The sequence below is a fragment of the Carya illinoinensis genome, chromosome 5 (assembly GCF_018687715.1).
Source record: "Carya illinoinensis cultivar Pawnee chromosome 5, C.illinoinensisPawnee_v1, whole genome shotgun sequence".
NCBI classification, from domain to species: domain Eukaryota; kingdom Viridiplantae; phylum Streptophyta; class Magnoliopsida; order Fagales; family Juglandaceae; genus Carya; species Carya illinoinensis.
The window spans coordinates 6,675,137-6,691,721 of record NC_056756.1 but is presented as its reverse complement, the minus strand read 5'-3'; the positions used below and the strand labels follow the sequence as shown (position 1 = coordinate 6,691,721).

Sequence of the window (16,585 nt, the reverse complement as noted above, 5' to 3'; positions counted from 1 at the left end):
TAATTTAATTTTTTTAAATTTTAAAATAATAATGTTATTAAAATATAATATTTAAACTTTTATCTCAAATTTAAAATTATCATCTTATTTCCAAACCTGCCTTAAAGTATATATAAAGTTATTTTAATTTATATATTTATTATTATAAGATCTATTTGTAGTTAAAACATCTTTTATATTTAGGATTGTTTAGATTGAGAAATACTATCAATCTATCTTATCTCATCTTATTATTATAATTTTTTTAAATTCTCACATAAAATATAATAAATAATTTAATTTTTTTAAATATCAAAATAATAATATTATTTAAAATAATATTTTATTCAATTTTCATCTCAAATAATTTCATCTCATCACTCTCCAAACAATTCAAATACATAAGAAATGGTGCTAATTTAAAAAATTGTAGGCCGTTAATTAAGTTATTTTTTGTCTTCTTTCAACTCATTTGGAGGCTTGGAGCCACTTCAGATTGGAATCAACTTCAAATAATGGGGTTGAGAACGGGCGGCGAGTACGTACACGGAATGTGCATTACTGCTGCTCTCTGGTCCCAGCCAGTTAAGGAAAAATTTAATTATAAGTATAATTATATATTAATTTATTATAATTAATAAAAAATAGATTTTATTAAAAATAATATTATTTTAAATTTTAAATATAAATAAATCAGTATGCAGATTAGTACGTAATTTTACTTATATATAATAAAATTCATTAAGATTATGTTTAGTTGTTATATTAATGAGGGCATTTATTATTTTTTCAACCTTTTATAAAAATGTTAAATTTATTTTAACCTATTTAATATATTTTAATTTAAGAAGTTAAATCCCATTTCAATAAAAAAAATTAAATTAATTTTAATAAAATTTAAAAAATATTACTATTCATAAATAATTATGATCTCAACATTCTATCACAACCTACTAATCATTTTTTGCTTAATTATTTAATATTTTTATCTTCTAATAAGATAATATAAGTACTGCTAATATTCAATTTTGGAAGAGCTAGCAGTACTGAAATTGCTAAGTAATTTGAATATATATATAATAATTATATATGTAGTAACAGCTAACAGCTAGCAAGTAAGCTAGATGTGCGGACACTTCATGCCTAGCTATATATATAATACATGTATATTTTGAATTCTTGATCAGCTAAGCTTCCATATTGATACGTGTTGATTTGCGACATAATATTTCAAAATTTATAAGTATTTACAGAAGATTTTTGTTTGGTTGGTACGAAAATTAAACGTACGTGTTGTATGATCATTATGATCACCTGACAAGTTTCAAAAAGTGAAATCAATTGCAATAAACAAATCGTACGTGCCAGCTCTGATTGATGATCTGTTCCCTGGCATGGCTAGCTGTTGGCATTCTGTTTCTTTTTTGTGAACAATTCGATCTTTGCTTATGTTATAAAAAACGTACAGATATATAATACGTTTAATTAATTAGCGTACCTAAAATTATGTTTGCTGGCAAGGGAACGTACGTACGTGACTGCTATTTAGTGGACAAACTCCAAACTAATCGAGGATAATATAATGCATCAATCAATTGGGGCTGCTCCCCAGACATCCCCTTTACCAGATTTTCAATTTTTTTTTTTAGCAATATCCGATCATTGCGTATTCAAATGTATATAAAGCATGATCAGATGAATTGTTTTTTAACAATTTGGAGACCTACGTGTTTGATGTTTAGCGACCAAATCCTAAAGCATGCATGCATGCATGCGTAAATTTTGTTCGATAAACACTAAACACCACTCTTGATCTCGTCATGCGCGCTGTTTTAATATTATCAGGAAGAGCGCCGTGGTCATACTTGCCAGAATTCTGGTGTACAATTCTGATTTTCCAAATCTTCAAGCTTGTCGATATATATATATATATATATATATTTCTGATGATCTCTTTTTTTTGCAGCTCTATTTAATTACTTCCTAAGTGCTTGACTAAACACATTAATTAATACTCGCTATAGAATCGAAGAAGGAAACTATATAATTTTCATAAGATCTCTCTCTCTCTCTCTCTCTCTCTCTCTCTCTCAAAGCAGTTGGTATTTCCCAATCTCACGAATATGATTGAGAGAGCAAAAGGCAGATCGGGCAGTTGCACCAAGTCAACTTCTCTAATAAAAAAGATGGTACAAATGCAATTCTTACCTTATTATTATTTATTTTCTGAGCACTTAATACTCCATACCTACTCAAGGTGACAGTTGTATGTAGAACGATTTAATGAACATAAAAATCTCAGCTATAATTTGGCTCTTTTCCCACCATAGCAAACTCGATCGTGTTCCCCAAATAATAATAATATAACCAAGATATTGGTGACGCATGGAGTATCTTATATATGATTTTATCATCAGTTAATCGAGCGACCAAATTCATATATTAAAAAAAAAATCATTAAGATAATATGATTTGCGAACAAACAGATTATTTATATGATATTATATTATGGGAAGAAATCATTTGAAAGAACACTCCCCACCCCGGCCTTTCCTTTGATATCAGCTACCATAGCTTAATTTTGAGCATGCGACTGCCCAATGGAGAAAGCCAACGTACATTGTAACATGCAGTGGGTCCTACAAAAGCAATGTGGGGGCCGATAGAGACAGCCAAGTGTCAGTCTCGTCGACAAACATTGTCAAATTTCAGGGAAGAGCTCGACTCGCACAACATTTGGCTTCGGCGCCTTTGGCTTCGGCGCCTTTGGCTCATCTTCATGATCCCGATCGTCATGCTTATGCTTCGTGACCTTCGGGGTTTGTACTCGTGTCAGATTACAATTGGTGCACATGAATCTAAGTTGGATTACGTGTCGAGAGGAAAACATTTGGGTGTTTTTGGGTGGGAGCAATTCGGGAGGGAAAACTATGTCAAGTGGCAAATGGATTTCATAGGTGAAGGTCGCTGTCAGGGAGTCTAAAGTCTCACCAACCTGTTACCATAGGTAGCGGCCATTATGATTGACATTTGGGCACGAGCGAATGCGAAGCAATCTCGGTTTTGGCGCGCCACGACGCCCAAGACTTTTTGGGATGAATTTAAATGAAAGCAAGCATACTAAAAGGTTCAAGGAATTTAGAGGAACAGTGGGCGCATGGTGTGGTTCACCTACTGGTTAGTTGCGGACAAATAATGTTTTCCTGTCGTATGAAAAAACGAGGAATTAATATTTCTATATGAACGCCCACAATTAACCAAGTTGGATGAGGAGATCAGAAAGAAGTCGATCTTGCAAAAACAAGATCAAACGCTTTACAAATTACACTGTAAAATCGTCGAAAAATCCAAAAGCTTTTTACGATTATTACTTTGGAACAATAATGGAGATTGAATGCTGCATGAGCATGATCATGCCCCTTCGCAATAAGATCAATGCACCAATAATGACATGATTAAGGCGGCCTGATGAGAGTCTTCAGAAGCTGCTTCATAGATTCAAAAATCTTGATTTGGATATACATGAACTGCTTTTTCTGCAATTACGTTCCTTCTAAAGTCAAATACATGATCATTAATGTCAATGCAATTAATTACGCTGCATGCATCCCAGCCCAACAGCGAGGCTAAAGGCATGACGACGTCCTACATCAGTACATCACACTCATGGCTTTTAGGATATATAATATATATTTATATGAAGGCTTACTTATAAGAAGTAGTAAAGGAGAGATTAATGGAGTCCAATATTCATTACTAGGCATGGGTACGTACTGGCTAGGGGATTAGAATTTCGATCATGTTCTCATGTTTTCATTAATTTGATTTCTTCCTAATTCGCCACTATCGTAAATTAAGCATAATTCAGTACTACTCATAGCTGAGTCATGGCCTCTTGGTGTATTTTTCAGCATGGTAATTAATTAACAATGAAATAATTAACATTTTAGCCAAACAAATTAAAAGGACTGTACGTAGGTTGTATTTTCTCCATATTAACTAGCTAGCCGCTTGGGTCACCTTTTGACTACATTTAACTACAAAACGATTTTAATATGGACCGATTCATTATATTAATTATTTAGTTAAGATATTTTTGTTACTAATAACTTAAAATATATCATATCAACTTAAAACCAAAAGGAAAGCCTGTTTCGAACTTAGATTGAACTTAGTCTAATTTTAAGCTAAATTTAATATCCAAACACCCAACTATCAAATTATTAAATTCATCTCAATTTAAAATATCTTTACACGTAGAACTTACAACATTTTTCAACTCAATATCTCTTTACATGTGGGACTTACAACATTTTTTAACTTTCCATAAGTATATATAAATTTATATTAACATCAAAACATATCTAAATTCATATTAAATGAGTTTCACAAAACTCACTCCATCATCTCAACTCATTATTATTCATAAAGAATTCAACTCAGCTCAACATTCAAATAGGAAACAAAATTTTAATGATAATTTTTTTAGGCTACGTTTGGATATTGTTGAGAATCGAGATGAGTTGAGTTAAGTTGTGAATAATAGTATTTTGTGAGTCTCATTGAGATGGGTTTAAATTTTTAAGTTAAATTAGTATATAAAGTAAGTTGAGATGAGTTTAATTTTTTTATGAAAATTGAAAAAGTAACAAGTCCTATCAATTATTGATTTGAAATGAGTTGATTTGGGCTCAACAACTAAACACAATCTTATTGTATATGTATACCCAATAATTAAGATAAATACATACATGAATAAATTAACAGACGCAAAGAAATGGAACAACTTAACGTATTATATATAAAGGATACTCACAAATTAAAATTTCGCTTGTAGTTGACCACATGATTATCAATATGAACAGATCAATCAAATATTTCAAACTTGCCCGAACAATACCAACAAAAGCTATGAAAATCTAAAACTCAATTGAGAAAGTCAAACAAAAATAAAGGAGTACCCATAAATTTCTAATCAAACTCTTTACCCCTTCTATATATTATAAAAAATATCCACTCCCAAGGTCACAAAAGCAAATCCAAAGAGAACAAGCAAATTAGATATATACAAGCTTGATGTTCAAAGGCAAGCACTGCGTGCTTCATTTAAAAAAAAAAAAAACACATGAATAAAAGTACGTTGTCGTGGCAGTCAAAGCTACGTTTTCATTGACCCATGACTCATGGCCGGGGCCAATCTTCTGATCATCTTCATGCATGTGGCTTCTCGTAGAAAGGAAAGGTCAAAATGGCCATAATCTGAAAACGCTTCGACGACACGTTCTACGAAACCTCCAAAAATCTGTTTCCCGAAATAACGTGTGGAGTTCAAACGCCGCCATTAACGAAACCAAATAAAATGCCTTTCCACTCTCCACGCAAATTCTACACACCTTTTTCCATTTTTAGCTTCCTTGCTCACTGGCTCACCCGGTTCGTAATGTTCACGTCTCCTTCCACCACGTGTCACCAACCCACACCCACCATTGTTTTTTCTATCCCTTTCTTGTTTACATATACATATATAAATATATATGTATAGCTACGTACCTCCGAACACTTCTCCTAACCTCTGCAATTTACTTATTTTTCCTTCACTTTGTTATTTCCGTCCAAATCTACGTACAATTCACAAACACTCACTATTAATCAGTTTCTCATCAATTTTTCCTTCACTTCTTCCCTTCTTGTTCCATTTGGATCAAATATTACCTCCGTCAACCTAGCTACCATGACAAACGATGTTGGGGGAGGTACGGTGGTCATGCCGGAGAGGACCGGGACACTCCGCCGACCTAAATTCGGGGCGCTGTTGCAGTCCGATCCCAATATCGCCGCGAAAAACTATCATCATGATGAGGAGAGCTACCCCAAAAATCGCCACAATAGCAACGACTACGAGTCTTCTTGCCGCCAGAGCAACGCTTCGGCAACCACGAGCCCCGGAAACTACGACACTGGTAGCAGCGCGTCCTCTCCGTACGCCATGTCTCCCTGGATGCAACCCTCGCCCTACAGTAAATCTCCGTGGATTACATCCTCGCTGTTTAATCCATTCGACGACAGTACGCCTCGGAACGGCCTCATCGGCTCGCTCGTACGCGAAGAGGGTCACATATATTCTTTAGCGGTTTCCAGGGATTTGTTATACACGGGTTCGGATAGTAAAAATATACGAGTTTGGAAGAATCTGAAGGATTTTTCTGGGTTTAAATCCAGCAGTGGCTTAGTTAAAACCATTGTTATATGCGGCGAAAGGATTTTTACCGGTCACCAAGACGGCAAAATTCGGGTCTGGAAGTTTTCCCTTAAAAACCCGAGCAATTTCAATCGTATCGGAAGCTTGCCCACGTTCAAGGACTTCCTCAAGAGCTCCCTTAATCCGAAGAACTACGTAGAAGTCCGACGCCATCGCAACGTCGTTCGCATCAAACACTTCGATGCCGTGTCGTGCATGAGCTTGAACGAAGAGCTGGGCTTGTTATATTCGGGTTCTTGGGACAAGACCTTAAAGGTTTGGCGCGTCGCAAACTCTAAATGCTTGGAGTCCATCAACGCCCACGAAGATGCCGTAAACGCCGTCGTAGCGGGCTTCGATGCCTTTGTGTTCACGGGCGCGGCGGATGGAACTGTCAAGGTATGGCGGAGGGAGCTACAAGATAAGAGAACCAAGCACTTCCTGGTTCAGGTTTTGTTGAAACAGGAAAACGCGGTCACAGCGTTAGCCGTAAACCAATCGTCGGCCGTTGTATATTGCGGATCCTCGGATGGGGTGGTGAACTTCTGGGAACGCGAGAAGCATCTGTCTCACGGTGGGGTTCTCAGGGGCCACAAGTTGGCGGTGCTGTGCCTTGCCACGGCGGGAAATCTGGTGTTCAGTGGGTCGGCGGATAAGAATATTTGCGTGTGGAGGAGGGAGGAGCAGAACGGGGCCCACGTTTGCCTCTCGATTCTGACTGGTCACACAGGCCCCGTCAAATGCCTCACCGTCGACGAAGATCAAGAGTCGGAAAAGGTCAATCAACGGTGGATAGTGTATAGCGGGAGCTTGGACAAGTCGGTGAAGGTGTGGCGTGTGCTTGGGAACGCGCCGGAATTGAGGCAGATGAGGGCGGCGGAGCAGCTGTTCCCGAGCAATGGGTACACATCGAGCTTGCATTCGCCTTCAGCTGGGAGAATAAGCCAAAACGGGAGGCACGGTCAAAGTTAAATGAGCTAGCCTGGTAGGGAGAGAGATGAAAACAGTGTTCTGAAAGCTATTCTCGATTCACACCAGAGTCAGGTTGATCGAAGCAGCGTGGTAGCGAATATTAGTGTATGGTGGACCACCTGATTTCGCAATGCAATTACATAGGATTTGAAGACGAGCCAAAAAAAGAAGAAAGAAATGAATGGTTCTGGATCATTGTGCCCCAAACAGATAAGTTGTCGATCGTGGTTATATATACAGAGGCATTATTATTTTCAAGATGTGTATATGAAAGAAACGTCAGGGCTTTCACTTTGTGACGAGAAAACTTGCCTTGCTAGATGGGTCATCCTATTACTTTCCACAAACTCGTTCTTTAAAGAATGAATGAATAGGCCAAACATGAGTGATAAAAGCAAGTAAATTGTCTGTGTTGCTAGCAATAAATATTGCGTCTTTTTCCGCGCTTTCTGTTCGGGATCATAGTGATAGGGTTGCAACGATTGAGTCAATGTAAACTGTAAAGAGGGACTCTACAGCCGCACGTGGATTCGGACTGTGTAAAATTATTATTATTTTTTAAGGTATTTTTTAATACTTTTTAATATGTTTTCATAATATTATTAAAAAATATTATCTTAATCACTAAGTAAAAAAATAAAATAAAATAAGATACCACTGTCGGATCCTCAGTCGGAATCCTCGTATGTGGCTTTAGCATTTTATAATTGTAATTATTAGTGTAGTCTGTGCACTAATTTTCCTATCAAGTTTAATATATCGAACTTTATCATGATGTCACAATTTTGTCTGCGTGTATATCATGTATTTTCTATCATGAGTTCTCAAATATGTATGCTTCGTGAAAATATATATTTGTCTTTTATGTTTGTTTGTTTTTCTGTTCCCGATATATATATAGTAACTTAATTTCATATTCATGATGGGTGTTTGGTTCGCGAGAAAATAATTAATAGTGATGATATTTAGCCGTCTTGAAGAGCAGAGATTTGTGAGCTTATAAATTGAATCTCACTTTGCTTAATTAATTGTCTGTTTCTTGATAAAGCAGCCATTAGTTGATATATGATCTGCTTAATTTGATTCATTCTATGCACTCCATTTACAAATACGTGCTGAAGCAAATATTAAATTAGCAACGGAGTGATCGTGGATGGATGCCACAATGATAAGCCAATCGATCGATCTACTACTACTATATATATATATTATATAGTAGCTAAAACTAATTATATTGATTAACGTCCTAATTTCAAGGTACTCAATTCTTTTTTCGTAGTGCTATTGATTCTATATATTATTTATGGCATTAATGGCATAACCACAAATTTACAGTGGTTAGGACCATCATGGTCGAGCCAGCTCTAAATAATGTACTGGTGGCCCCAAATCCGCCACCATATACTGGGGGTGGGCCCCCGTTTGTGTGCCGGGGTGCCGGAAGGACCTCTGGTCCGTCCACCCCCCGCCCAACGTCCACCAGCAGCTATACGTCACAATAAAAAAAAAAAAAAAACTCAAAGAAAAAAAATTCATAGAATAATAAACAAATCAACAACACAATATATAACAAATCGGAACAAGAAAAAAAAAAAATCTAAACTAGTAAAAACGATTTTGCAAACTCACATCGACGGCAAGAAAGAGAGAGAGAGTTTGGGAAGAAGAGGAGGAGGATAGGAGAAGAAGAGGACGCGGGCCAAGTTACTGCGGCAATTGCAAGAGGGAGAGAAGGTCTGATAGGGCAGTGCTACAGAGAGGAAAGAGAGAGAGAGGGAAAAGAGAGACTGCGTAGGGGAGAGGGTTAGGTTTAACTTAACCCTCGAATTTACTTTATATATATATAAATATTTGAGTTGGACTAAGCCCTGGCACAGGGGTACTGCAGAGCTGGGCACAGACCGTCCCCCACATGGGGTGGCGCGGGCGGGGTCGGGGTGGCATGGGCGGTGCCTCGGCCGCCCTACCTGTAGTTGCTCAAAAGATCAATTACGTGAAAAGTTGTTTTGGGCCTTGGCTATTGTTTTCAACGTCTTTTAAGTAAATCTACCTAATACTTCAAAAGCTAGCATAAGAAGAAGATCTGTACGTACTCTTTGCAGAAAATAGATAAAACAAAGGAAAACAAGCAACCAAAAAGAAAAATGGAGAGTGAAGAGTTTCCTCAATCTCATTTGATCTATCCATGGAGTCATTGCAGTGACTTTTCTGATCTAAACCCTAATACCAACTATTAATGGATGCATGTATAAGTCTGCGTGTTGCAAATTTTGAGGTGCTCTTTTCGTGTTGCAGATAGAATCATAGGGACTTTTCTTGCTCCGGAAAAAACAAAAAAGAAAAACTTTCTTAGAATGGTAGATGTTGTAAACGTGTGTATTATAAGTACTTGTGCCTTGAAGAGCACATTGAAAACTCGATCGATAAAGCACACAAAAAAGTTGTGGTGGGTTGGTTCAAACCAGACTGCATGCAAGATCTATGCTTTAGGAGTAAGATCTTCAACAATACTTAAATGGGTAAAATTCTATTCTATAGATTCAATACGTAGGGCTAGCTCCTACTTATATATAACCATCATAATATCAAAAATGGCATAATTTACACACGTTGGGTTTCACTCTCCGGATTTCATTATATATGAATTCAAACGATAGATCTATAGTCTCAATCCAATGTTTTATTCAACACGAGTAATGCTATATATTACATACATATTCACTCTCATCCAATGAACTCATTCTTGTGATAAGTGATCCTTTTTATCACAAATATACATCCTGATGCATTTTTTTTTTTTGAGTATTTGTTGACGTGAATTTTCTTTCTATTAAAAGACGATAGATGATTCACACCTACATGTTAAAATAGAAATAAATTAAGAATCTAATATGTAGAACTTTCCTACTCGACATTGTATAGGCTCACCGTTACATTAACATATGATTGGGAAGAGCCGGCTTTTATTAGGGCTGGCTCTATAAAGTGGGCTTGAGATGGATATCACTGGTGAATCGATTTTTTGGGCTTTCAATGGGCCTAGGTCCGCATAGATATTAAGAGTGGGAGAGTCGTAAGTTTTCACGAGGCCTAAGGTGAATATTCGCAGGAGCTTCTGTTATTGAAGTGGCCCAACATGTGTTAAACGAGTCAAACATCATCTTTAACCTACAAAGCCGCTGAAGTCAACTTTCCCATCATAATATCATTACCACCAACTGATGTTACTCATCCCCATGCGCTACGGAATTGGGTTTTGTTCCTCTGTTTTGTGTGATCAGCAAGGAACATTTCCTTTTTATTTCCTTCGACGCATGTTTTGGACCGCACTACTCGTTCGATGTACCAGAAAGACCTCTCGCTCCTTCCTTGTACAACTCAGACAAGCGGCATTACTGTTTCTGTATTTTGCTACGCTGTGTCGCAGACGGTATAGCAGTCAACTATGACTTGGTCTTCTGAAATTTTTCTGGCATTTTCACCCATCAATTCCTGGCATTTTCTCTCAACGCGTTGATGGGAAGCGGTCAAGTTCTAACTCAGTCTTCTCTTCTGTTCCATCTCGTCTCCTTCTTTGCTCTGTCACTTCCATCGTCTTCACTTCATGTTTGTCCGCTGAAGATTCCAGTTCAAACTCATACTGTCTTTTCTGATTTCATTTTTGGCCCGAGGGAAAAAGGTCGTTTTAGCTCGGTTTTGTGCTTTTGCTTCATGGTTTGTGAATTTGATGGTTATGCTTCCTTGGTACTTGAAATAGTCTCGTTGCTTTGTGTGATTGGCACTAGCCGTTTCGTCTTTTACCTTAACTTGGAACAATAACTATGGCTGCACTGCTGAGAAAGTTGCGGCCGGCTGTATCTGCAGTCCCTGAAAATGATGATGACGAGTACAGCCGTACCGATTACTCGATTGCCTTGGTGTACAATGGCCCTCCCGTCTCCTACGATATACCCCAAGTAATCCCAGTTGACATCAGCCGAATCCCTGTTGCCGCTCCAGTTTCTTCCACATCTCTGATTAACAATCTCTCACTTCCAGTGATCCGACCTATTGAAAAGTCCAGACCTTTAAACCAGAAATCCCCAACATTAGATAACTCCGGTATATTAGCTTGTGGTAATGGTTATGAGCCCAAGCCCACGTTGTCGGATGAAATTGAAAGTCCTGGCACAATTAGATATTCTGGAATTGTTGATGGTTCGCTCGAATTATCGACGGGTTCTGGCAAGTTCGAAGTTGACAATGATAAGGAGGGTGAAGGTGCTCATGATTATATGAATCCAACCAATTCGGAATCAACGGAGTCTGGTTTAAGCTCGCCGGGGCGTTCCTCTGAGATTTTCTCTTGTAGAGAGGATGATGGTGATAATGAAGCTCCAAACCACGTCAAAAGACCATCGATTGTGACATTTCGTGACCCTGATTCGAGAGACGTGATAGCTCATGTAGAGCTCTATCATTCTGAGGATGGAAGTATTGATGTGAACCCAAAGGTCGCGAGAAATGTGAAGAAAGGGGTATGCTATCGATGCCTTAAGGGAAACCGGTTCACGGAGAAGGAGGTTTGCATTGTTTGTGGGGCAAAGTATTGTTATGATTGCCTTCTTAGAGCAATGGGTTCAATGCCAGAAGGAAGGAAATGCGTTACTTGCATTGGTTATAGTATTGACGAGGCGAGGCGAGGGAAGCTGGGAAAGGGTTCCAGGCTGCTCAAGCGGCTGCTCGCTGATCCGGAAGTTAAACGGATAATGAATGCTGAGATTCTCTGTGAAGCGAATCAGGTGCAAGCAGAGGTTGTTTTTGTGAATGGCGAGACTCTTACTCAGGAAGAGCTCGTTCAGTTGCAGAGCTGCAAAAACCCACCAAAGAAGCTAAGACCAGGATGCTATTGGTATGATAAAGTATCCGGTTTATGGGGAAGGGTGAGCATCAAAATCTACTTGTTCAGTTTTGTTTTTGTTCTTTTCCTTAAACGAATTAAGCCATCCTAGCGAACTGCGATGCAATAACTGTTGCCCCTTGAATTAACAGGAAGGAAAAAAGCCTTCCCAGATTATTAGTGCCCAGCTGGATGTCGGGGGCCTCATCAAGCTAAATGCTAGCAACGGAAACACAAATGTATTGATGAACAATAGGGAGATTACTAAAGAAGAGCTCTGGATGCTCAAGGTGTGTGCTCCATGCAATCTGGTTCTTTTAAATTGTGCAGAGTCTTGTAAAGATGCAGAGTCAAAGCTATTCTGTTAAATGTTTAACAGGCGGCCGGGGTTCCATGTGAAGGGAGCCCTCACTTTTGGGTGAGTGATGATGGGTCATACCAAGAAGAGGGGCAGAATAATATAAGGGGTAAAATATGGGACAAGGTATATTTGTACGTTGATGTACACTATCATGATTATTTAACCTATTACATCTTACTGAACTTGTTTTAACTGGGGAACTTCACTCTTTGCAGACTAGAACCAAGTTGGTTTGCACGGTCTTGTCCCTGCCACTGCCTCCTAATTCTAAAAATTCTGCTGGGGAAGAAGTGAGTGGAGTTATACCAGCCAGCGTCGTCCAGAAATCGATTCATAAACTATTTTTAGTTGGTTATAACAAATCTGGCTCGGGTACTATATATAAACAGGTAAAATTTTATGGAGGGAACTACTTCAATTTTGAACTCGTGCTATAATTATGTTTATATATGATGAATCGGACTTTCTTGAACAGCTCATAACTTAGTTGTTCACCGTTTGCACTCAACCTATATAATAATTATATTCATAGTCTCCTGAATTGTGATCGAAAAAAAAAAGTTAGATTAGAGGTTGCGACAGTAATTCAATTCTCTTTATTAGATGACTATATGTTCCAATGTACTAATATTAAGGCCGAGTATTTTCATAATTTTCTGTCATTTTCAATTAACTGGTGTAGGATAGACAAGTGGTTTTGATACAATTTAGCCCTGAAAACACTTTTCCTCTGTTGTATGGTGCTGCCTTAATTTTTGGTGACACTATGAATCCTGTTCACTTGCTTATTGTTAAGCCAAGCTTCTGTATGATGTGCCTTTCTCTGAAAGATGAGCGCCAAGCTTAATTTTTGGTAACTGTAGAACCCCGTTTACTTGCTTATTGTCAGGCCAAGCTTCTCTACAATGTTCCTTTCTCTGAAGATGAGCGCCAAGCTATCAAGTTTGTGATCCAAAGAAATTTGTACATGTATCTCAGTTTTGTTCTTGAGGGGCGTGAACGATTTGAAAAACAAAGTTTGCTTGAGAAGAAGGGACGTGCTATTAATACGTCAGGACCTTCAGGTACATTGAGGGTTATTTCTATAAAGTTTTCTTTTTCTATAATGCTTGCATGCTATTCCCAATTGATTCATTTTTTTTTTTTATAAGTCAATATAATATATTCATCAAAGTATAGGCAAAAGCCTGGTACAATGTATAGTTGTCCTAGCTAAGGAGGCGCAAATCCCAATTGATTCATGTAAACTATGTTGAGGATATGTAGATGATGCATTGAATATACTTCTTCATAATTCAATTTGAAGTTTTGGAAAAAAAAAAAAAAAAAAAAACCTAGTGATAGTAAATGAGAACAAGAGAACAAGTATCCTGCATGGTTTCTTTCAGTATAAAAACAAGGTTTAAGAAGGTAAATGACATATTCAATTTGCAAAAACAGTGTTTTATGGTATGCAACCATTCACCCAATGCTCACTTACTCTCATACATCTTGAAACTTTTTCCCTGCCTTTGCAAATTTCTATAATTGTGGAGTGTAGGGACAGCAGGATCTCTGCAATCAATTGTTAAACGGTTGGGATATGGTTTTGGATGATGGTGGTGGCAGGGATGATTGAGAAACATTTACTCTATAGTATATTAAGATCCAGCTTTAGAATCTCTACAAAAGTTTCAGTTGTGAGATTCTGTTCAATTTCTTCCTGCGACGAGAGCAATATGTTCGAGTCGTTCGACTACTTTGTGAAACTCAGACATAATTGCAGGAGCTTCATTTATGTCCATTTTGCTTTAAGTCCTTCCGTCTATAGTTCCACAGTTTCCCATGTAACAAATTTTAAAATAAATCAATAAGAGAACCAAAACGAGGAAACAAGTATCCCAAGCACCAGTAATCAACAATGGTAACAAAAAAAAGGCAATTTCCTTTTCATTTAACAACGTGGCCATTGGGTACTTTTGGCATGGCTACATGAGTTGGATTCTTCGAGTCCCCAGTAGAACAGAATGGCATCTTGACCATCATGTAATGAAGAAGCCAAGTGGGTTATCACTTAAATGCAGTCTGCTGCTACTGCTGCTGACCATTCAAAGAATAATAATTTTACTCTCTGTTTTCTTTTTATTTGACTTTCAGCAAGTACATAGGGTACTTGTCAATGAATCCTTTTCTATTTTGTCATTTAACGTTATGTTGTTGCTTAAATTACGCTAAGATGATTACCTTTAACATTAACTTGTCGGTGCCAGTAATTTCCTTATCAGGAATATAATATATATTTTTCATGTTTGCAATAGATAATACAAGCCTGATAGTCGATAAAACAATCTATGCCATTGGGCCAAGAGTGAAAGCTTTCTCGGATTGGCTCCTCCAAGCTATGGCGTTGGGTACTTTGGAACCAGCTACCTTTAGTAAATATGCACCATGTGTTCAGGAATTGTGGGAGGAGGCAGCCATAAAAGCCACATACAACCGGAGGAATGAATTAGAAATGCTACCCAGAGAAGCTACTTATTTCCTAGATCGGGTGAGATAATGCTCTGCGGTCCCTGTCTCTAAACGGAAATAAAAAACACAAAGAAACCTATTCAATCTCCTATGATGAAATCTGGATGATCATTAGTTGTATTTGCATATTTTTGCATCAATAGCTTGTTCCACAGTCGAAAGTAGAATAATATTAGGAATTCTGCTAAATATTCGTTTCTAACATATATCTTCCAAATGCAGGCTGTAGAGATTTCTAGGACAGATTATGAACCCTCTGAAATGGACATCTTGTATGCCGAGGGGATTACCTCATGCAATAGCCTTGCTTGCTTAGAATTTTCATTTCCCAAATTAACACGAGATGACTTAGTAGAAACTGCTTATCAGCATGATCCTTCACTAAGGTCGGTTATTCTATTCTATGTATTGATTGTTTTTAGATATAAGCATGAATGCCTTCTTTATCACTGATCACATTTTCTGCTAACTTGTTTTGAGCAATGCGGTATTAGCCAGTTTCAATCAAGACCTAGTAATCATCAATAGAATCCAAGACATGGTCAAGGTTGAAACTTTTGAAGTATTGGCAGCCATGTTTTGTATTGATCTTCTGTTCTGGCAATACAAAGGAAACCATAACAACGGAAATTCTTTTTTCTTGCTTTTATGAATGTAGATCTTCACAATAAACTATGTATATTCATCGAGTTTCTTAGACCAATAGGATACATGGTGCTTTATTTATTTGTTTAAGCACACATTTTGTCCATTGTGAAATGTAATGAATAGGTTTTGACATATATTTGCATTATTTTTCTTTAAATATATATATATATATATATATATTTATCTCACCATATTTTGGCTTAGCATTTGCAGGTATCAACTCATTCGAGTACATCCCAGAAGCCTGGGGGCAAACTGCAAGTGGTTGGACATGTTTGAAGACGCGGATATTCTCCTGTTTTGTGTTGCTTTGACCGACTATGATGAATTCTACGAAGACTTTAATGGAGTCTCAACAAACAAGATGTTGGCGAGCAAGCAGCTTTTTGAAAGCATAGTCACTCACCCGACATTTGAGAACAAGAACTTCTTGCTAATTCTCACCAAGTTCGATCTGCTCGAGGAAAAGATCGATCAGGTCCCTCTCACAAGGTGTGAATGGTTTCATGACTTCCATCCCGTTACCAGCAAGAATCGTCACAACACCACTAACCCTTCCTTGGCTCATCGAGCTTTCCACTATATAGCAATTAAGTTCAAGACACTCTTCCGTTCTCTCGCAGATGGGAAGTTATTTGTTTCCTCGGTAACTGGGTTGGAAAATGATACTGTCGATGAAGCTCTCAGATATGCAAGAGAGATTGTGTTGTGGGAAGAAGAGAAGCCCTGCTTAATTAACGAGTTATCCTCTACTGACATTGAGGCAAGCTCCACCTCATGACTTTTCTTTTCTTTTCTTTTTAATTTTATTATTATTATTTTTTTTGCATTAAATCGAACTGCAAGTCCTTGTTGATCAATCAGCTTTGCTTGGCGAAATTTTGTGTATATACGCAAGCACACACAAACATGTATAGGAGAAATAGGAACAGAGAATCTGAACTTCGGTTTTAGACATTCTTGACGTTTATGAAAGCGTGAATTTTTTTTCCTGGAA

The 16,585-nt window shown here is 37.6% G+C and overlaps 2 protein-coding genes across 2 annotated transcripts; both read left to right on the top strand.

Annotated features, from left to right (window-relative positions):
- The first annotated feature begins 5,405 nt into the window (after nucleotides 1–5,405).
- LOC122309570 (protein JINGUBANG-like) lies at nucleotides 5,406–7,775 on the top strand. The gene has a single exon (XM_043123080.1). It carries the CDS (start codon nucleotides 5,711–5,713, stop codon nucleotides 7,187–7,189), a length of 1,479 nt encoding a protein of 492 aa, XP_042979014.1. The 5' UTR covers nucleotides 5,406–5,710; the 3' UTR covers nucleotides 7,190–7,775.
- Nucleotides 7,776–10,490: 2,715 nt separating this feature from the next.
- Nucleotides 10,491–16,585, top strand: LOC122309569 (extra-large guanine nucleotide-binding protein 1-like). Its single transcript, XM_043123079.1, has 8 exons — nucleotides 10,491–12,111; nucleotides 12,221–12,358; nucleotides 12,448–12,552; nucleotides 12,645–12,818; nucleotides 13,319–13,493; nucleotides 14,727–14,959; nucleotides 15,163–15,326; nucleotides 15,802–16,585. The coding sequence occupies exons 1-8, from the start codon at nucleotides 11,011–11,013 to the stop codon at nucleotides 16,367–16,369; spliced, it is 2,658 nt and encodes an 885-aa protein (XP_042979013.1). The 5' UTR covers nucleotides 10,491–11,010; the 3' UTR covers nucleotides 16,370–16,585.